Source organism: Mytilus galloprovincialis, chromosome 2, assembly GCF_965363235.1.
Source record: "Mytilus galloprovincialis chromosome 2, xbMytGall1.hap1.1, whole genome shotgun sequence".
NCBI lineage: Eukaryota > Metazoa > Mollusca > Bivalvia > Mytilida > Mytilidae > Mytilus > Mytilus galloprovincialis.
This window is the reverse complement of record NC_134839.1, coordinates 89,484,823-89,508,704: the sequence shown is the minus strand read 5'-3', so window position 1 is coordinate 89,508,704 and position 23,882 is coordinate 89,484,823. Positions and strand designations below refer to the sequence as shown.

At 32.6% G+C, this 23,882-nt stretch overlaps 1 protein-coding gene across 4 annotated transcripts in view; it reads right to left on the bottom strand.

Moving 5' to 3' along the window:
* LOC143064796 (RNA-binding motif, single-stranded-interacting protein 3-like) overlaps positions 1–21,600 on the bottom strand; it is a 144,922-nt gene extending 123,322 nt beyond the window's left edge. For 3 of the 4 annotated variants that reach the window (XM_076237900.1, XM_076237899.1, XM_076237902.1), the window contains exon 1: positions 21,496–21,600. In XM_076237900.1, the coding sequence (XP_076094015.1) occupies positions 21,496–21,585 (90 nt within the window). In that variant the 5' untranslated portion in view covers positions 21,586–21,600. Of the gene's footprint in view, positions 1–8,256; positions 8,323–21,495 lie in introns of those variants that run through there. The other variant, XM_076237901.1, reaches the window with a different exon arrangement.
* Positions 21,601–23,882: the final 2,282 nt, after the last annotated feature.

Below are 23,882 nucleotides of genomic sequence, written 5' to 3'. Positions count from 1 at the left end.
TATAGTTTGATCCAAATTAAATTTCCTGTGTCATCCAATATTGGGAAGCTATCTTTATGTCAGATAAACTAAAATGAAATAAACACAAGATCAATTTTACCAACAAATAAACTATATATATCTGATCTATTTTTTGGAAAATTGGTGTCAAAATATTTTCAGGGCTTCAAGAATTACTTGTTACATATGGGTCTTGACAGATGTAATTTGTTATAAGTCTCCTCTGACTAGTTTAAAAAAAATATGAGTTTTGTCTGTTTTTCCCCATCATAAAAATAAGTCTGCAATGTGTATAAAAGTATGAAGAGCCAGTATGAAGTTTAATTAAAACTGGGACGATGAGAAAGCCATATCAAGTCACTGCTAACATAGTTTTAGCAAACACCTGAATTTTTACCCATTCTAATGCTTATCTATTTTATAGTGACATATTCATTTTCAGTTCATCCCTCAAGTCATAGCTATAGAGTTTAATTACAACCTATAGATCTTATAAATTATGTAATGTGCTTAAAATAAATGCTTTGCTGCATGTATCAATCACAGCATTCTTTACCTATTTATTTATTTATTTGTATTCCTTGAAGAATCAATCAATGTATTCTTTACTTATTAATTTATTTATATTCGTAATAGCAACATTTGATAGAAGTTGTACTTTAAGGCTATTTTTTAACTGGTAATCTTATCATAAATACTATCTTAGATAGTCTACATTATAAACCAGTCTGAAAAAAATAAATGTGAAGACATCATTAATATCACCATTCAAACCAATAAATAAACAGAAGGGTTTTGAAATCATCATTTTCTGTACATTCCTGCATCATTTGAACTTAACAAAGTTAGATATCAAATGCAGTTTAAATGAATATTAGACTGTTGGCATAAAATGTGAAATGAAAATCGCTCCCTCCATTTCCATTTATAAAACTAGAATTTGGAAAAAAAAACTATTCCAAAATCTTTCTTTTCACCAATTGTGTTTTTTAAACAGTAATTCACATCTATAGCTGTTAGGATTAGCCTTGGACTTTTTATAGTATAGACTGTCCCTGGATTAGATTTTTACATATTTACTTTTACTTACTAGTATCAAACAATCCTATCACAACTTAAGAATTTAAATGATCCAACGACTGATTAAATAAAATATGATTTGCATGGCCTAATGAATATATCAAGATGTGGCTGATATTTAGAATGAAGAGAATATTCATCATCACATCCCAGGCCCCATAACAGATAACTGTCTGTCACAGGTGGACAGTATATACTACCTTTAAATATCAACTAAACAATTTTCTTTCATAAATCTCATTGATGTTCAATTCTAAAAGAAGTCATAAAATCAATATGTGCAAATTGTCTGACAATGCATCATTTAATATTCCTTTTTTTTCAATTTCAAGCATCCTTTGAACTTCCTGAACGCATTTGTAACTTTCAAATATCATTGCATTACTTACACATTTTTCAAGCTTAATAAAAACTCCCCCTTTTTACGAGTTTTAAATAAATATTAAATCATAATAAGCATCTGTGCCAGGCTGTGACTGTAGATTGAAACTGTTGCAGGTATAAAATTGTATATAATACTGTGGATTAATTTATATTTGTGTGTATCAATTTCGTGGATTGAGAAATGATTTCATTTTCTTGTATACTGTTAATTCAGAAATTATTGCGATGTTTTTATCATTGCAAAAAATGCGACAGGGTTATAATTGCAATAATTTAAACTCGCATTTTGAAATTTTATATATGAATTAAAGAGGATTTTTCTCAATATCGCAAAAATTAAAATTGCATTTTATTCTAAAATGACAAAATGGTAAAAATAAATGCATGCAATAATTTCTGAATTTACAGTATTAGTTTTTGTGTTATTGACAAAGTTTGCAAACCAGCAAAATCATACTTTGTTGGACATATAAATATGTGGTTCAACTGTACACATAATGATAAATTTCACATAAATTGGTATCCAACAGTAATAATGAATCCACAGTATAAGGCATTTAATGAGAAGTCAGGGAAAAATGGCCTGTAAGAAACATTAGTATTAATGCTAAATTTTCTCTTCAGCTTTACTGACTATTTGTCTTAAAAATAAAAGTTTTACTACAAGTATCTCATAAACTTTTTACAGATCCATGAAAATGAGGTCAAGGTAGGATATGACATATGCATCTTATAATTTTTCCAGACACCACATATAGTTGACCCATTACGAATGGAAGTTGAAAAAAGACCACAACAGAAAAAGGTAACATTGACAAATAAACCATGAGAATGAGGTCAAGGTCGGATGAAACCAGGCAACTGACATGTACCCCTTACAATCATTATATACACCACCTTGTTGACCTACTGCTTATAGTATCTGAGAAACGAAACCTAATAACATAACTTTAACCTTGATCACTGATCCATGAAATGAGGTTGTAACCACTTATTCCATTTCACAGATGATATTGGATATGCTCCTTATGTTGCAACTACAATCTGGTTCCCTATGTACAAATATGACCTACAAAAAAAGGCTATTTACCGTGTTGGTATAAATATGAGCAACATGTGGTGCAGGATCAGCTTATCCTTCTGAAACACCTGAGATCACCCTCAGTTTTTGGAGGGGTTTGTGTTGCTCAGTCTTTAGTTTTGTATATTGTGTCTGGTGTACTATTATTTGTCTGTTTAACTTTTTCTTTTTAGACATAGTTTGTTTTTGATCTATGGGTTTGATTGTCTCTCTGGTATCTTTCGCCCCTCTTGTATGTATGGTCCTAAGGTTTCTAGTTTAACTGGTGTAATATCAGACATATACTGTGGATTTATTTATTTTTTCGTGGATACCAATTTTTGTGGATTGAAAGGAACTTAGTTTTCGTGGATATTTGATTTCGTGGTTTTGCCAAGATCTGCATACATTCTTGTAGAAAGATTTGCAATTCGTTGTAGAAAAGATCAGAATTTGGGGTTCCTGGGTAGCCATGAAATCCACTAAAATTGGAATCCAACAAATAATGATGAATCCACAGTATGATGTATTTTTCAAATACCATCCAAGCTATATTCTATAAAAAGTGCATCCTTGACTAAACAGTGGAACCTAACATTTAATTGAATGTTGAAGAGAATTGTTTCCCTATATTAGATGATGATCTGGTGCTCTTGATAAGAATTCCAGCTCATATTGGTGATAGATTGGTGTTTAACGAAATTTTCAGCACTATTGCACTTTTTTGTTGGCTGACACTTTTTTTTATTGGTGGAGAAAGCCAGAGTGCCAGAGAGAACTATGGACCTTTGGTAGGAAAACTAATAAACCTAGTCAATTAAGATTGGAGTTGAGCACACCTGCCATGCGCAGGGTTCAAACTAACAACCTCAGTGATGCTGGGCTAGTGATACAGTATACAACTACTTAGACCACCTGGCCACTGAGGCCCCTTTCATGGTTATATAGCCATGAAGAAACTACTTTTAATGTATGAAAAGAAATTGAATTCAGGTAAAGTCTTGAGAGGGACAACTACTTTATGGTTTTAAACTTTCAATGTTACAGAAATAGGCTACTTGTTAAATATCAACCTTTATCAACATTCCAAGTGAGCTATAGAAAAGATTTCATCGACAAAACTTGTCCATTAGAAAAGTTTAACTGATTTTCTGTTTTTTTGTCTTGGGTCAAACTCATAGTTACAATTCAATGAGACTTTGAATAGGCGTTTCTCTATAAAACTATGATCTATGCTGTGTTGTATTGATGTATTAACTTCAAGAAAGCTCCATTAAGCATTAAATTTTGGAATAAAAACTTCAAGAAAACGTGTATTTAAAAAAAAGATAATTTCTGAAAAAGAAAAAAATCTATAAATTCCTATACTTACAGTTAGCTTGAACGAGATACCAGTGCAAAATAAACATAAGTCACAAAATACTTATTTTTTATCAACTTTAAAGTTAAAAGGTACAGTGTCATAAATACTTATCAGTGTATATAATACCTTGGTAGATATCGTAAATAATATGTATCTCCATTAATCTTCTCTTCGATTATACGCCAACAGTTTTCTTACCCAAAACTTAAGCAAACTAACTTGTCATACATGCAAAGGCAAATACTAAAAAAAATGCTAAATCGAATTTGAATTCTACCAAATACTAAAAAAAATGCTAAATCGAATTTGAATTCTACCATTTTTCCCTATTTGACTGATTTCTCCGATAGTAATTCACATTTATAATGACAATGTTCAACTAATTTCAAGTACTTTCCAAGTGCAATGTACTCGAAAATCTGCATCATTAATTTTATATTAAATATCATTTGGTAACTTATGATTATATCTTTGTTATCTCCATAAAATATGAAGATTAACATACATATAAAACTGTAGTTGTCACTTTTAGGGCATTAGACAGACAGATGATAACCTAGTGTACCAGTACTTAACATCCCTTCAAATCAAGTATTACCATCTTTATATGAATGCAGAAAAAAGAACTTGACAGAGAAAGGCACAGTGTTTCCAAACTCATCACTAATTTGACATTTAATATACGTTTGAGAGAAAAAAACTAAAAGTGATTTTCACTAGCCAATTACAGAGTTTTTACTTCCAGGTTCTCAGCATATTTTCACTTTCAGAGAACAGAAATTCACTTGCCACAGTTACAGTAAGTGGGAATTGTACAGCAGATATGTAAGCCCTTCGTTAACTCAAAAAGCTGAACAACCAAACAATATAAAAATACATTTGAATGGAGCATTATATACCCATATGATGATTGTGGTCAAGTTTGATTAAATGTTGGCAGTAATTTCAGAATAGATTTTTGTAAAAGTAAACTACAATAACGACAGTCAACAACAACAGAAGAGAGACATTAAGTGATGAGAAAAGCTCACTTGGTCCATCAGGTCAGGTGAACTAAAAAAGGGTAAAATTCTCATTTAGAAGCAATAACTGCTATAAAGAAATATCTAATGATTTAAACCAAGTGTACTGATTTGGAGACCTTTATTGTTCTGGTCATTTGTACTGTTTAAAATTTTTCTACAGTTGTAACAGTTATTAAGAAAATAAACAAAAAATGTAAAATTCACAAAAAAATTTACTTTTCAGGGGAAATAACTTCATCACGAGGCTGTCAGAGATACAGACCTGATTTTCCCGCAGAGACCAAACCCTGAGCAGTTGAGCAAGTATAGACACAACATTTAAGCTTAAAACAGCTCTCAATTTGAATTGTGATTGAATATTTGATACAGCATGGGTTTATTTGTCCGTCTGTCCATCCGTCTGTCCGTCCGTCTGTCCTTCGTCAACATGTCAGACATTATTTCAAAAATGCTTCAACCCATTTGCATACAACTTTGATGAATTGTTTATATCTATAGATGTGAGCTCTATTTTGTTTTTTATAAATTTAAGATTATATATTTCTGAATTATGGTACACAAAATTTTCAATCTTTCATGAACCATAACTCTATTTTTTAATCTTTCAAGAATCATAACTCTAGATCGTCATTTTGTGATCAGTAACAATATATTTCAATTAAGTAAGCATTGGTTGAACTGTTCATGAGAAAAAAATGCAGACACGACTGGAAACACCATTTTTTCAATATTTCAAGAACCATAACTCTTGAAGGGTAAAAGTCAAAATCCTCATAATCCTACTTGACCTCCTTTTTGTCATGAATATTGCCATATCAAAATTTGAAAAGCTTTCGTTGAATGTTCATCAGTAAATACATGACACAACTGGAAACACCATTTTTCATTCTTTAAAGAACCATAACTCCTGAACAGAAAAAAGTCAAAATTGTCATTATTAAACTTGACCTCCATTTTGTTGTCATTAACAACATATTTAAATACTAAAAGCTTGGAATGAACTGTTCATGAGTAAATGAACAGACACCACTGGAAACACCATTTTTCAATTTTTAAAGAACCATAACTCCTGAACGGTAAAAGTCAAAACCGACATTATTAAGCTTGACCTCTATTTTGTTGTCAGTAACAACATATTAAAATACTAAAAGCTTTGGTTGAACAGTTTATGAGTAAATGCACAGAAACCATTTGGCTGCAGCCCACCCAGCCACACATCCAACCAACTGCCAGCTGTACATCCCTGAATCAATCACCAACATTTTTCGTCAAAAATCTAGTAAATAGGAATCCTTCAATTATTCTAAAAACAAAATAACTGCATATAACCTGCAGATTAACTCTGCTCTGTCATATTTGCACTAACTGCTTAAAATTTTGAGATGCAAGCTTAAAACTATTACATTTATTTAAAAACTAGAGGCTCTCAAGAGCCTGTGTCGCTCACCTGTTACTGTAGTTACTGATGTCGGCCATCTTGGTTGGCAGGCAGGGTCATTACACTTTTTTAAAATAGATACCCTAGTAATGATTGTGGCCAAGTTTGGTTAAATTTGGCCCATAGTTTTAGAAAAGAAGATTTTTGTACAAGTTACAAAAATGACGAAAAGTTGTTCAATATTGACTATAAAGGACAATAACTCCTTAAAGAGTTCTCTGACAATTTTGGTCATGTTGACTTATTTGTAGATCTTACTTTGCTGAACGTTCTTGCTACTTACAGTTTATCTATAATAGTAATTAAGATAATAACCAAAAACTGCAAAATTTCCTTAAAATTACCAATTCAGGGGCAGCAACCAAACAACCAATTGTCTGATCAATCTGACAATTTCAGGGCAGATATATCTTGACCTGATAAACAATTAAACCCCATCAGATTTGCTCTAAATGCTTTGGTTTTTGAGTTATAAGCCAAAAACTGCATTTTACCCTTATGTTCTATTTTTAGTCGTGGTGGCCATCTTGGTTGGATGGCCGGGTCACCAGACACATTTTTTAAACTAGATACCCCAAAGATGATTGTTGCCAAGTTTGGTTAAATTTGGCCCAGTAGTTTCAGAGGAGAAGATTTTTGTAAAAGATTACTAAGATTTACGAAAAATGGTTAAAAATTGACTATAAAGGGCAATAACTCCTAAAGGGGTCAACTGACCATTTCAGTCATGTTGACTTATTTGTAAATCTTACTTTGCTGAACATTATTGCTGTTTACAGTTTATCTCTATCTATAATAATATTCAAGATAATAACCAAAAACAGCAAAATTCCCTTAAAATTACCAATTCAGGGGCAGCAACCCAACAACGGGTTGTCTGATTCATCTGAAAATTTCAGGGCAGATATATCTTGACCTGATAATCAACTTTACCTCTTTCAGATTTGCTCTAAATGCTTTGGTTTTTGAGTTATAAGCCAAAAACTGCATTTTACCCCTGTGTTCTATTTTTAGCCATGGCGGCCATCTTGGTTTGATGGCCAGGTCATCAGACACACTTTTTAAACTAGATACCCCAAGGATGATTGTGGCCAAGTTTGGTTAAATTTGGCCAAGTAGTTTCAGAGGAGAAGATTTTTGTAAAAGTTTACGGACGACGGACGACGGAAGACAGACACCAAGTGATGAGAAAAGCTCACTTGACCTTTCAGGTCAGGTGAGCTAAAAATGACATTTCAGGAGCATTTAATACAGAATGGATTGTCAGATTTTTCAGAAAATCCCCCAGTAGATGGACATTGACCTGTTCATATCAAATATACTTTATCTATTTAGTTTTTGAGAAAAAAATCTCATTTTAGCAATATGTTCTTTTTTAAAATCAGCAGTCATTTTTGTTTATTTGAGCAAATCTCCAGATACAATTTTTTAAACAGGTTACCCCTACATATGTTAAAGTTAAGTATCACTTGGTCATGTAGTTTCAGACGAGGATCTTTTTATAAGTTTAAACAACCATGGACAGATGATAATGACAAAAAGATGACATCGGCATTTTCGCCAGGATTCATCAAAGGTTATTCCGCTTATTTTCTTGAATCAAAGACCCTTAAAGTAACCACACATATATATTCAATTAAGTTTAACCACTACTATAAAACAAGATTAGGAATGATCATCCTTTTCTTGATATATAAAATTCTTGTTCCTAGGAAACAATTTCTTGCACTGACTTTCAGATAGGCAACTGTATGCAATGTTTACAGTCACAATGTATAACGAATAACCTTATATACACTAAAGTCTGTAACTTTAAAGATTATAAAACAGAAAGTAGAAGTTCAGGTAGAAAATATGCAAGTTATGAAAAAATCATTCAACAAAAAAGTTGAGTGTAATGAATTACCCTTGCTGGACTCCCGATGGTACCAAATGTCCCCCTCTCATTGAGCCTCATATTTTCAAATTTCCCTGTTAAGCCTTTCAAAGACATTGATGCTGGTGCAAGCTCTCACAAATATTTTCTGTTTTATCATATTAATAATCAGTGTATTGATAATATTATGTAAGGTTTACATTTTTCATATAAATTATATCTGTACAGTGCTATCTTTATTCAATAATCTACTGTATGATACGCTTATAATATTATAACTTATATCATGCCTTTATATCATGACTTTCGATGAGGGTGGAATGGATGTGGCTTTAATTCTATTTATGACAGGTTATTTTTTTTTCCTCAAAGACGAGAAAGAATACATTCATTTCTGCTTATAGAAACTTGAGTAAAAACTTACAAATGACTTGTCTCTAATGCTTTTAATGACTGAATATCATAAGGTAATATTACAAGGTAGATGTTACAGTCAAGTACAATGGATGCTGCGAAATGTATGATCATTTTTGTCAAATTACAGTGAACAAAAGCATTACAATAACTTCCAATCTCTAAAACTGCTTTAAAAAAAACTCTGACATTTTGACCTAGTGATCTTCAAATAAAAAGTGGTCCTTTTCAACCAAAGACCCATTATAATCCATGTACGAGTAATGATTAGATTCACAACACAAAAAATGTCCTAAAATTTCAGGTACATTTGTACTATGAACTTGACTTTTAACCTACTGACCCAAATTCAATAGGGATCTGCTCAATCAAATGGGCCATTAACAAATAATGTTTTACAAGTTCTCAAAACTGAAAAGATAGATCTGAAAATCAAATAATTGCCCAAATTGTCTATCTTTGACTATTGACCAATTTACCTAATTATCGATATGGGCGTTCCTTCTCCAACTGGGCATTACAAAGCCAACTTTAGTAGACAGGCGTAATATGACCAGGTGGATGTTTAGATAGCATTAATAGTGAACCCTGAAATCTTGGAACGAATACTGTAGTTTGAAATATATTTCATAAAGTTTACAACAGAATCAGTGTGTAAACAAACTAACATTTTGATGATACTAGGATTTGATCGTAGACAATTTCTTTTTTTTAATTGTCCAACCAAATCCCAACAATTATAGAAAGGGCCTTTAAACAAAATTAAAATGATAACTTTGGTTAAATCTTAATTTACTGTATTTCTATATAAAAGTTCATTGAGATAAAAGAAATATGTTGTGTGTAAACAAAGAATTGATATGAAACACTTGTTTTAATTACTGGTATGACTAAAATGTCACTGTTCCATAGTTGCACAAGGCTCCAGTATAAGTTTGAGTGCAAGTTCAGGCTATTAGTAGTCAGATTAGAGGATTAGAGATATGTACCAATCCAAAACTTCCTGATCAGCAATGGAAAAACAAAGAAACTTATATGACATAAAACCACAAAAAACAAATGTGCAAAGTTTAACATTCTGCAGCAGAAATTTTTCTGGTCAATTACTTTCGTCTGGTCTTATAAGAGATGCATATTAGAGATTTACACTCCCAACAGTCTGAGCCACAATAAAAACATCTGTTTCAAATGGTTTCAATAAACTGTTGACACAGAGATATGTTTTGTGTGTAAGTTATGTTGTTTGTAAAATGCAAATGTTGGAATTAAAATGTCAATACTTAAGCCTTTGAAATTACCAGTACATTCAAATTCAATAACTGCCGGGTGTGGGCACATAATCTTCATTAACCTGAGAATTGATAATGCTAATACAACTGCATACCAAATATCATAGACATACAATTAGCAATTCCTCTTAAACTGACCTTATCAAAAACTTTGCAAAAGTTTTAAAGTTGAAAGATCATGACTGACAGGCATGGTCAAACAGCATACCAAATATCCTCGATTCACCATCAGTGGTTTCATTTAAACTGACATAGTCAGAAACTTTAACAAATTGGTGACAAGGCCACCGGTTAAAGCAACTTCATTCTTTTTTTCTGATTAAAAATTCACATAACTATTATAGTTTTCAGTAAAAAAAATAAAGCAAGAATGTGTCCATAGTACACGGATGCTTCATCATTTTCTATGTTCAGTGGACCGTGAAATTTTGGTAAAAACTCTAATTTGGCATTGAAATTAGAAAGATCATATCATAGGTAATATGTGTTCTAAGCTAGTTTCAAGTTGATTGGACTTCAACTTCACCAAAAACTACCTTGACCAAAAACTTTATCCTGAAGCGGGACAGATGGACGATCAGACAAATGAACAGACTAACGAACGAAAGAACAAAAGATGGATGGACACACAGACCATAAAACATAATGCCCATAAATGGGGCATAAAAACTTAAAACTTGGATAAAAACTATAAGGAGTAGATTTATAATTTCAACAAAACATTTAACAAAATTTAAGGTCTTGAAATTTTTTTCTAAATCTTTAACATGGTCCAATTATTTTTATCTAGATCATCTTCATTCCTACTTGTAGTTGTAAACTTTAGATAAAGGTTTCTGCAACACAGAACTTCAGAACTTATCCCAGTCTTCAAAATTGCAGAATGATATTTTGTTCACAAATCATTACTGTGTTCTTTTACTATGAGGCAAATTAAATAGATACTGATAACAATAACTCAAAATTAGTCAATCTGTATAAGATTCAAGAAATTCAAATCTGATAATGTGGTTATTGAAATAAATTTATGTATACCAAGGAATGCTAGTCAATTTGTTCGATTAATTCCAAGCCAGTTCGTTCCAGATTTGGACAATTCATAATTGCATCTTCTATCAGCCCTAGGTTCAATATCAACCCAAGAGCCACATGGCTCGAGGACTGATATTGACTGAGGGCTGATAATACATGCGATATGAAAAATGACATGCTATGATCTTTTTTTTTTCATATGCTTCAACATTGGACAAAGATTACAGATTCATACATTGATCCTTTTTCGTGGTTCCCAAATATAAGTTTAAAGAGTGAAAAGTTCATGGACGTCGGACCCCAAATTTAGTACCGAACATTCAATTTGATATCTTTCTATCAATATACATAATAAACACTGTTTATAAAATCAACTTTTTTAAAGTAACTTTTTAAATATTGTTTGAAACTTTTAGCCAGGTGCTCTGCAGGACGCAGTTTTATACGACCCATGTGGTTGAACCCTGAACAGTTGGGGCAAATTTGGTCACAATATTCAAGCTTGATACTATCTGAATTTGGATTGTGATCAAATTTTTGACATAATATAGGTTTATTTCACAAAATTAATGTGGTCAAAGATCTAACAAATCTATTGCACAATACTGTGCAATTGAAGATTTCTTCTTGAAACTTTTCAAATTTCGGAATTTGAAAAATTTTGAAAAAAAAGGAATCCCTTAAAAAAATGGTAAACAAACCCCCCCCCCCCCCCCAACTTTTTGAAACCCCCCTTGGAGCAATAATCCTTAAACTCAACCCTTGTAGTATTGAACCTTGTAGTACAATTTCAGAGAGATCCATACACTTAAACACAAGTTATTGTCATGATTGTTTGGAATCTAGAAACATGCTTCTTTTTGACTCTTTTTGTGGCCCCAATTCCAACATATTTTAGGCAATTAACCCAAAAGTTAATCCAGGCCTCCCCTTTGTTATATGGTACAATGTGGTACAATTTCAGAGAGATCCATACAATTACATACAAGTTATTGTCTGGAAACTAGAAAAATGCTTTTTTTGGACCTTACTTCCTAAATTTTGGCCCCAAAACCCCTAAAATGAATTCAAACCTTCTACTTGTGGTTTTAAATATTGCAGTATAATTTCAGAGCAATAGACCACTTTCGAGTTCATCCGTCACTGGAAAAAACTCGTCAAATTATGCGCGCCTTTGTGAGGTCATTTACCAGATAGAGGGGATCGCCTGCATCCCTGCACTATTAACGTTCATCAAGCGTCTTAGTGATCGTCATTGTGCAGGATAAACTAGAAATAATATTTGTTCTGTAGGTACTTAATCACAATTCCCTAATGACAGCAGTGCTGAAAGACAATTATGAGAATTCAATTTGCCGAATAATTTGTGCAATATAGTGTTATAGTTTTCCAACCACTCACTCAACATTGGAACGGAAGTGACCATGCCCCTAAACGCACAAACGATGTTCACTAAAACCAGAGTTTTTGACGGAAATGCATCGAACTCGAAAGTTGTCTATTGAAATACTTGAACACAAGTTATTATTCTGAAACTAGAAAAATGCTTGTTTTGGGCCCCTTTTGGGCCCCCAACTCCTAAAGGGTTGGGACCATCATCCCCAAAATCAATCCCAACCTTCCTATTGTGGTATTGCACTTTCTGAAAAAATTTCATTTAAAGTTATTATCCGGAAACCAATGTGTCTTTGGACTACACAGAGGACGACGCAGTTGGGGCATATCATACCATTATTCGATCCCCCAAAATTTTTTGGGGTCGCATAAAAATGCATTTATTAAATAATTTGTTTCTTTGGGTTTTTTTTAATTATTTTACACAATATACTTTCCAGTATCCAAAAAATTGTTTTGTACACTACTTTGTAATGTTTTGCATTGAAAACGTAGCATTGAGGTGTATTTTCCAGAATTTGCCGAGTATCATCGGAATGCCATGTGATAAGGTTACGGAAAGGCATGAGATAACAATCGAAGCATGTGATAAACTTTTCATATCAGCCTGCTAAGCACCAATTCAAAAAATATGGAATTTACGTTCATTTAATGCTATTATCATACAGTAAAAATTATATGTTATTTATGTCTAAGTATATGATAATGTTTAATACTGTGGTCATGAAAAAGTTGGAACGAACTGACCAAGCAACTTGGGATGAATTTGTTGGGACGAATCAGAGTTGGAATGAATCATTCAGATACCATACCATGTTAACAAATCAATGTCTGGTTGTTTTTTTTTTTTGTTTGTAATATGTTCTTTTATAAACTTTCGATAAATAATTATAACAATTTTAGTTTATTTTATAGTTTAGAACAAAAACAACTCTTTTTATATAATTCTATATTCTAAATTGAAAACAATGTTCAAACCTATGATTGTGTTGGATAAAAACTGCACTTTTTATAAATGTGCATACCGGTATACAAAATAATTTTTTTTGGTACAGGGGTTTAAATACAGTATATTCTAAATATATATTATTGCAGGAGTTCAAATCTCCGCCAGGGAAAAACAAAAGATTTGTGGAATTTACAGATCTAATATTGTTGGGCTGATATTTTGACAAATTATCATTGAGGATTTTTGTGTTATTGGTTTACCTCTTCCAATGTATTCTTTTAATAATAAATTTACCCAAAGTAACAATTTATATTAATAGCTGCACTAACTGCCACATGATCACCTAATTGCCATTCACTGCATGAGAAAGGTGAATTAACAAGATCAACTGATCACCATATCATTAAATAATAACCAGACATCAGACAAGGTAAATGACCTTTATCAAATCAATTGTTTCAAAGTATTCAAAATCTAATTATAACAAGAATAAGTTGATCTAATGATCACAGATAACCCTGATTGCAGAAAAAGTCTACAAACAGCAAATGCCAGAACCAAATTCAAATTAAACCTGACCTCTGCATAATGTTTCATTCCATTGTATCAAAATTAAAAAGATTTTGTCAAACAATGGTTTTTGAGTCACAGAGAAATTTTATGGTAACTGAGGAGCATAACTCCTTAAAGGTTAAAATTAGAAACATTAAATAATTAATATATCATTGACCTACCATCTTGCTCCCCTAAAACTGACTTAATCACAAAATAATACTTGTAAAGAAGTAAAAGTTTCAAAGTCAATAGACCATGAGTGTGGGGCTGGGCCTAATAATTTCTATGGAAATGAGATGTGGCAATGCTAATACAGTTGCATAACAAATATCATTGACCTATCACTAGTGGTTTCCCATACACTGACCTAATCGCAACAAAAACATGGATGACACTGCCCTAGGAAACAGCATATCTAACTCTCGCTGTTTGACTCCATCAAGGCGAGACAAACTGTAAGTAAGAGATGCTTTTGATTTACTTAAAACTTCTGTGTATATTAATTAAATAGGTAAGTAAACTGCTTCATAATGATCTGATAAATCAAGCCCTTTCAAACTAATTGTTTTTCAGTTTGTTTTTATGTGGTGCTGTTACACTATTGTATAAGGTAAGGGGTGATTGAATGCTCACACACTATTGTTCAAGGTAGGTGAGATTGAATGTTCTATAATCTAGTGGTTGTTGTTGGTTGCCATCTGTAATGCTTGTTTTTGGTTAATTGAATTTAGCATAAATCTGATCTTTGGTTTTCTCTTTTAAACAGTTTCACATTTTTTTCAAGCTGATATATTTCATAACTTTCTATGCAGTAGATTTTGCTCATTGTTGAAGGTGATACTGTAATCTATAACTCTTTACATCCTCATCCTACATTCAATCACTTGTGGAAGATTGCCTCACTGGCATTCACACAACATTTTCTTATTTCTTGTTTGACTGCTAGAGAACAATGTGAAAATAGAACTAGAGGCTCTCAAGAGCCTGTATGGCTCACCTGATTCTACTTGGGTTTTTGAAATCATATAAAAAAATATAAAATTTGACTAAAAGTAACAACACTTGGCCAGCACCTCATAAGGAAAGGAACATTCATGCTATGTTTGATTTCATTCAATTCAGTGGTTCTTTAGACGAAGTCATTTGTATGCATTTCCCATAGGGTCCTATGTTAAACTAAGTCCACCCCTGGCGGCCATCTTGGATGATGGATCAGCTACAAAGTAACAACACTTGGTCAGCACCTCATAAGGAACATTCATGACATGTTTGGTTTCATTCCATTCAGTGGTTCTCTAAAAGAAGTCATTTGTATGCATTTTCCATAGGGTCCTATGTTAAACTAAGTCCCCCGATGGCAGCCATCTTTGATGATGGATTGGCCACAAATTTCCAACACTTGGTCAGCACCTCATAAGGAACATTCATGTCATGTTTAGTTTCATTCCATTCAGTGGTTCTCTAGAAGAAGTTCAAAATGTAAAAAGTTAACGACGACGACGACGGACGGCGACGGACGACGAAGGATGACGGTGGACGCCGGACACCAAGTGATGAGAAAAGCTCACTTGGCCCTTAGGGCCAGGTGAGCTACAAAGATGAACTTGTAATTTAGTACTTAAAAACATTTACCTTTATGAAAAATCAACTTTTTCATTTTCAGTTATTTCAGATTTTAGTGAATATTGATTTATGTAGTTCCTCTTAAGTGCTTTTACAAGGTAAAGTAATATTGTAAAAGACCTGTTATGGTTAAATGGAAACAAAATATAAAAAATTCAACATGTTTGAGTGGAAGACCAGACAATCACAGATACTTCAGTGATAGTATTAACACTGTCTACAGTTTCATGAAAATAATTACAGAGACCTGACAAAGTCATGTCTGGGAAATTAATAACACACTGAGGTAAGATTTCCAAGAGTTTTCAAGGTCCCAAAAGAAATAAAATCTCAACAAAGGATGGTTGTCATACATGTCTGAGAGGCAGTCCATAACTAAACATATTTACCTGTAAATAGGAAGGGGGAGACAAAAGCAATCACAGTACCTCTGTATTGCACACAAATGTTTGTCAGCCTTCCAGAGCCCCAGAAAAAAACTGTCTAGGAGAGAAAAGATTTGTAATACTCTGCAGGAAATCATTGACCCTAACAGTCTGATGCTATCTATCACTACAACCACCTGTATATAGGTAATTAGACACAGGTGTCTACAATATTGTGAGAGTAAGTATACAACAAAACAGTAACAGTGCAAACAATTCAGTAATTAGGAAGGGTCTGTCTCAAGAAATTGTTTGTAAATAATAAATTTACCATAAATTAACTAGGTGCTCCCATGGGTCTGTTTCATTCATCTGGTATTTTTGTCCAACTAGAGGCTCTCAAGAGCCTGTATCGCTCATCTGACTCTACTTGGGTTTTTGAAATTATATAAAAATAGAAAAAATTTGGCTACAAAGTAACAACACTTGGCCAGCACCTCATAAAGAAAGGACTATTCATGCTATGTTTGATTTCATTCAATTCCGTGGTTCTCTAGAAGAAGATTTTTGTATGCATTTTCCCATAGGGTCCTATGTTAAACTGAGTCCCCCCGCTGGCGGCCATCTTGGATGATGGATCAGCTACAAAGTAACAGCACTTGGTCAGCACCTCATAAGGAACATTTATGCCATGTTTGGTTTCATTCCATTCAGTGGTTCTCTAAAAGAAGTCATTTGTATGAATTTCCCATGGGTGCTATGTTAAACTAAGTCCCCTACTGGCGGCCATCTTGGATGATGGATCGGCTACAAAGTAACAACACTTGGTCAGCACCTCATAAGGAACATTCATGTCATGTTTGGTTTCATTCCATTCAGTGGTTCTCTAGAAGAAGTCATTTGCATGCATTTCCCATAGGGTCCAATGTTAAAGTAAGTCCCCCGCTGGCAGCCATCTTGGATGATGGATCGGCTACAAAGTAACAATACTTGGTCCGCACCTCATAAGGAACATTCATCTTATGTTTGGTTTCATTCCATTTAGTGGTTCTCTAGAAGAAGTCATTTGTATGCATTTCCCATAAGGTCCTTTGTTAAACTAAGTCCCCCCCGCTGGCGGCCATCTTGGATGATGGATCGGCTACAAAGTAACAACACTTGGTCAGCACCTCATAAGGAACCTTCATGCCATGTTTGGTTTCATTCCATTCAGTGGTTCTCTAGAAGAAGTCATTTGTATGCATTTCCCATAGGGTCCTATGTTAAACTAAGTCCCCCGCTGGCGGCCATCTTGGATGATGGATCGGCTACAAAGTAACAACACTTGGTCAGTACCTCATAAGGAACATTCATGCCATGTTTGGTTTCATTCTATTCAGTGGTTCTCTAGAAGAAGTCATTTGTATGCATTTCCCATAGGGTCCTATGTTAAACTAAGTTCCCCGCTGGCGCCATCTTGGATGATGGATCGGCTACAAAGTAACAACACTTGGTCAGCACCTCATAAGGAACATTCATGCCATGTTTGGTTTCATTCCATTCAATGGTTCTCTAGAAGAAGTTCAAAATGTAAAAAGTTAACGACGACGACAGACGCCAAGTGATGAGAAAAGCTCACTTGGCCTTGGCCCTTCGGGCCAGGTGAGCTAAATGGATACAATACAACAAGATTATGTGTTGCAAATACATGTTTGCCAACATCCGTCTTCCTGATCAATAAAAGTGCCAGGACTAGGTTTCTTATCCAATATTTTGAACATCATAAACAGCAAAGAAAAACAAAAATTTAAAATGCTTATACATATTATCAAGCCCATGCATTGTGAATATGTTTATTTATAACATTTCATTCTTGTATGTTGATAAATCAAATGAGAGAAATTGAGTCAAATTGGTTAACATAAATTTGACAGCTAATGTCCCTTTAACATGTAAGTTACCAATATATGCAAAATATTCAGTCAATATACAGGGCCAAACAATCTCCATGGAAATGAGATGTGCCAATGTTAATACAACTGCATAACCAATATCACTGGCCTACCACCAGTGGTTCCCCAAAAACTTGTCTAATCACAAACTAATACTTTGTTGAGGACACCAAAGCAGCTGTAAACAGCATAGTGATACCTTGGTGTTGCTTTTTGACTCTGTCAAGGTGAGACAAAAATGGTAAATTTCTACATGTAAGGGCATTTACTCATTTAAGTTTTAATAGTCTTGACAGTTTTGATGTAAACAGACATCAAGTATATCTCATTAATATGAACATTTCTGTCTATTTCATATTTTCTCTATTCACAGCAGTTTTCAAGATAATAGACAATACTTGCCCTTTACCCCTTTGTTCTATTTTTAGCTATGTCAACCATATTTGCTTACAGAAAGGATCATCAGACACTAATTAAATACCTAAATAACGATTGTGGCCAAGTTTGGATAAGTTTGGGCCAATAGTTTCAGAGGAAAGACTTTTGTAAGATATTTTAAATCAAAACACAATAAACAGCTGCGCCATGAGCGCATGATACGCCCGACGTCTTGTGTGGAAGTTTTATGCAATAATCATAAATAGTTTCTGAGAAAGTTTAAAGCAATAACTATATATTGTTTTTGAGACATGGCGGGACATGTGAAACCCCCCACCCTGGTTTTTTTTTACAAAAAACTAAATATCACTAAAATAAAATTTTGAATCATCACCAAAAAGTATACAGATCTTTAGATTAATATAACAAAGAATTGTGTAAAGTTTTAAGCAATAATCATAAATCGTTTTTGAGATATGGCACAACATGTCAAAAAAAACCCTCCCCCTTTTTTACAAAATACTCAATAACTCAAAAATTCGTAAGGGTCCCAGTGCCTCACCTACTTTTGCTGTTAATTGCAGAAATGAGGAAAGACATCAATAAAAATTTCCCACTCGATACTGTCTTTTGATTGAAAGAAGCTTCCAAGTTTGGTAAAAAATCCAGGATAGTTTATGAATCTAATAAATGTTTTATAAACTTTAACTGCAGACTGTATGTAATGTTAACTGGAAGAAAAACTTAGTCCATTTATAAGTAAAATACGGAAAAAGTGAATTTTTTTTTTACAAAATTTACTTCTGAATAATATCTTATGATCACAAACAAGCTTTTGTCTAAGTTTGGTAGAAATCCAGAATAGTTTAAGAACATTATATAAATTTTAAAAACTTAAACCACAGAGTGAATGTTTTGTTTCTGGCAAAAAAACTAAGTCCATTTATAAGTAAAATACAGAAAAGTGGAAATTTATTTTTACAAAAATTTCTTCTTGACACTATCTTATGATCATAAACAAGCTTCTGTCCAAGTTTGGTACAAATCAAAAATAGTTTATGAAAGTTATTAAAATTTTAAAAACTTTAACCACAGAGTGAATGTAATGTTTCCTCGCAGAAAAACTAAGTCCATTTATAAGTAAAATACGGTAAAAATGGAATTTTATTTTTACAAAACTTACTTCTGGATACTTTCTTATGATCATAAACAAGCTTCTGTCTAAGTTTGGTAAAAATTCAGTATAGTTTAAGAAAGTTATTAAAATTTCAAAAACTTTAACCACAGAGTGAATATTTGTGGCCGCCGACGACGCCCACGACGACGGAATGTAGGATTGCTTAGTCTCGCTTTTTCGACTAAAGTCGAAGGCTTGACAAAAATGAAATTTTGAATCATCACCAAAAAGTATACAGATCTTTAGATTAATATAACAAAGACATGAGTAAAGTTTTAGGCAATGATCATAAATAATTTTTGAGATATGGCGTGACATGTAAAAAATCCCTTCCCCTTTTTTACAAAATACTCAATAACTCAAAAATGAAATTTTGAATCATCACCAAAAAGTATACAGATATTAAGGTTAATATAACTAAAAAGTGTATAAAGTTGTTTTAAGCCATAATCAAGAATCGTTTTTGAGATACGGTGCGAAATGTGAAAAAAACACACCCCTGTTTTAGTTACAAAGTGCCGTAACTCAAAAAGTTTAAATCTTATTTTCACTAAAAAGTATACAGATCATTTGACCATCATAAGAAACAACTATAATAAGTTTCATGAAATTTTGATAAGTCGTTCACAAGTTACGGTGCAACATGTTTACGCCGGACAGACAGACAGACAGACAGACAGACGGAGAGACGGTGCGACAGACGGACAGACGGACGGACACCGGACATTTGTAAACCATAATACGGAAGGGTAAACACATCATTAAGGGCAATAACTCCAATAAGGAGTCTTATCACAATTTCAGCCTGGTTTTACGTATTTTTAGATCTTGTTTTGGTGATCATTTTTGCATTTTCAAGTTTCTATGTTTTTGAAGAATAAAGTTGTCAAATCAGAAACTCATAAAAATTGAAAGGGAACTTAGGTCAATAGATATTAACTATTCAGCAAAGTTTAATGAGAACTGCTGAAAGCATTTTGAGTTATTGTCTGAAAACTAGAAAATCCCCCCTTTTTAAATGAATAAAATTACCCAACAACTAAGACATAAAATCTAAAATAAAAAAAAAACAAGAGCTGTTAAAATGACAGTAAACCGATTCTTTAACATTTATTTGTGTTCTGGCATTTATCAATATTACAAGGACCAAAACTCCTAATAGGAAATTTTAAAAGGTTTGGTTGAACGGTTCATGAGTAAATGCACGGACACAACAGTTTTTAAACTTTCAAGAACCGTAACTCCTGAACAGTAAAAGTCAAAATCGTCATTATTGAACTTGACCTCCACTTTGTTGTCAGTAACAACATATTAAAATTTTAAAAGGTTTGGTTGACTGGTTCATGAGTAAATGCACGGACACGACATTTTTTAAATTTTCAAGAACCATAACTCCTGAACGGTAAAAGTAAAAATCGTCATTATTGAACTTGACCTCCGTTATGTTGTCAGTAACAACAACTTAAAATTTTAAAAGTTTGGTTGAACGCTTCATGAGTAAATGCACGGACAACATTTGGTTGCCGCCCGCCCACCCACCCGCCCGCCCTGCGTACATCCCCAAATCAATAACCGACATTTTTGACACAAAAATCCGGTTAAAAAGGGAGCTTATGTCAATGGATATAAACTATTCACCAAGTTTCATGAGAACTGCTGATATAATTTTTGCGTTATTGTCCAAAAAATGGAAAATCACCCCTTTTTTTAATGAATAAAACACCAGAACTTGGAAAAGTAAATTTATAGAATATGAAAGGGAGCTTACATCAATAGATATAAACTCTTCACCAAAGTTTCATGAGAACTACTGAAAGCATTTTTGAGTTATTGTTGGAAAACAGAAAAATCACCCCTTTTTAATGAATGAAACCCTGAACTCGAAACATTATATATTTACAAAAAAAAAACAAAAACAAAAAAAAACACAAGCTCATGTCAACAGATATAAACAATCCACCAAAATTTTATTCAAATTAGTTCAACTGTTTTGGAATTAATGTCCAACATGTTGACAACAGACAACAGTATACCATAATAAGTCCTGTAAAAGGGCGTATAGAAATAAACACCTCATGAAAATTACCCACTTGACACTATATAGCGAAATATCAAATAGATCAACAAAATTCCTACTTTCAGTTTCTTAAAATGAACTTACCCAACAAATATCTTGTATATCATCAGCACATATTTGATAGGACACTGACTGGTCTTGTCTTGGATAGGAGTATGACACATTATAGTTCATTCTGTTGGAATGTACTGCAAGCTTTGTTAAATAATCCAAAACATCAAATATCAATTTTCAATATCAATATATAAAATCCAAAGATCAACAAATACACAATAATTAAAACTCAGTTTTGTAGAAAGAATGGTAAGAAATTTCAACAATAATTACCATTTAATACATTTTCAAACTTATGAGAAAAAAACGTAATATACAAAACATATATATCCAAAGAATACTCATGTACATCTGCAGAAAAAAACTCATCTAGGACATAATGAATCAAATGAAGATGCACCAAATCTCCAGCTATGAAAAAGAAATCATGTAAGTCAAGATTATTTGATAAATAAACTATGGTAACTAGTAAAAGTATTTCATTTGATTAAGAGCAGAAGTGATTCAGATATTTCAGAAAGAGAGAATCATTTGCACACACATGATACATTTTTTTTCAATTTCATTAGGAAGCAAAAGTTTTATCTAGAGTAATTATGTTTATAAACTCTTGTATTTTTCCTGCTTAAATTTATATCACCAAATAATATAAGAATAATGAAAGAATGTTACCATAGTACTAAATTGAAGTTAGATTATGAAATGTTAAGGTTAGTTCATTTTTGTTCATTATAACTTTATTACAGTTAAAGATATTACACAGGTTTGTTGCAGTTGGATTAGCCTCAAATCACAAATTATGATAACATTGAATGTTGTCCATAGCCATCTACAATCAGAGCAGGGGCTGAAACTATTACTGCAAAGCATTAATATACTTTCTATAATCAAATTAGGTAAAGTTTGATATATCAGTGCAACATACACTTACATTTAATGTAATCTGCACTTTCCCCATAATTCAATGTTATTATAAAATTAATGAAGAACACTTTATATACTACAGAATTATCAAGACTTCTATCGCGTACAGCTGTGCTTCATTTAATTATCCAACATTTTATTTTCTCTACCTTGATACAATTTGCTTCACTTAACCAAAGTAAAAGTGCATACTCTTCAACATTTTACTTGACAGCAACTCTAAAGTTCATTGCTTGATGGAAAAATTATCAGAAAAATAATAAACACACAGAGAAATGACAGATTACATTCACCTAGTGAACCCATGTTTTAATATGGGGCAACTGGCACAAGAATACAGTTATTTTATAGTGCATCTCATTTAGATAATTAAAAAATTCTGAAATAGCTAATAAGATTTTTACAATGTAGTGTACTACTTTGGGACAAATTATATCAAAATCATAGAACAAAGCAACTTTCACCAGCTCTAACTAAAAATATTGACAATTCTATGTTGAGAGGGTGTTATACACTAAAATTTCAGTTAGACAAGTTCAGACCTACATTTTTCTTTTCTTTTTTAACTGTACCAACTCACAACATCACCTAAAAATTCATCATCCGAATTTTTTTTACATTTTTTAGGATGAAATTATATAATACTTACTATTTTATGCACTTAAAATGAAAAGAGAGGGTATGAAAAAAATGTGCAAGTTAAAATTTAACTTTAACACTCCACAATAGAACTATATTTGTAGACAACGAAAACGAAAGGATGATAAGTGTGTCCTTGGACCTGATGCTGACAACTGCCATTAATTCAATTGATTATAATAGAATAAACTGTTTATGTGTCCTTGCAATTGGCTTCATGAATATATATATTGACGATAATGGAGCTTTGGTAAACTTTTCATGACATTTATTAAAGTTGCTAAAATACTTAATTATCAGGAATTTACAACATTATACCCTTGATTATTCCAGTTTACTACATAAATACAAAATATATCAGTTTAACAAAACCACAGGACCAGTTTAATGATTGAAGTCCTCTCACGTAAAGGAAATGCCAGGCTCATAGCTACATTTATGTCAAAACGCCCGGGCGTACTCTTGAATTTTGGTAAAAGAATATTTTAAAAGGAACAGGTTAAAATCATATAAGCCTTGTAAATCATTCTTCAATGGTTTGTTGCGAATAAAAGTGATGAAATTTACTTTTCAAACAAAAGGTATCGTATTATACATTCATTCATTTTCTGTCAAAGTCTGAATCTACTGTGAATTGTACTTTCTTTCCCTTTGTTTAAAGCTATTCATTATCTGTTGAGATTGCATTTTTGTCGAGAAAGCGAGACATACTGATCTTAGATTACGTCGGCGGCATCAACATAAGGTTCAGCATGTTGTTAAAAGTTTTTTTTGTATATCAATAACTTTGTTAAACCTGCATGAAGTTTTACGACAAGTTGGACATATATTTAATTTTCCTGTATTTTCCGATA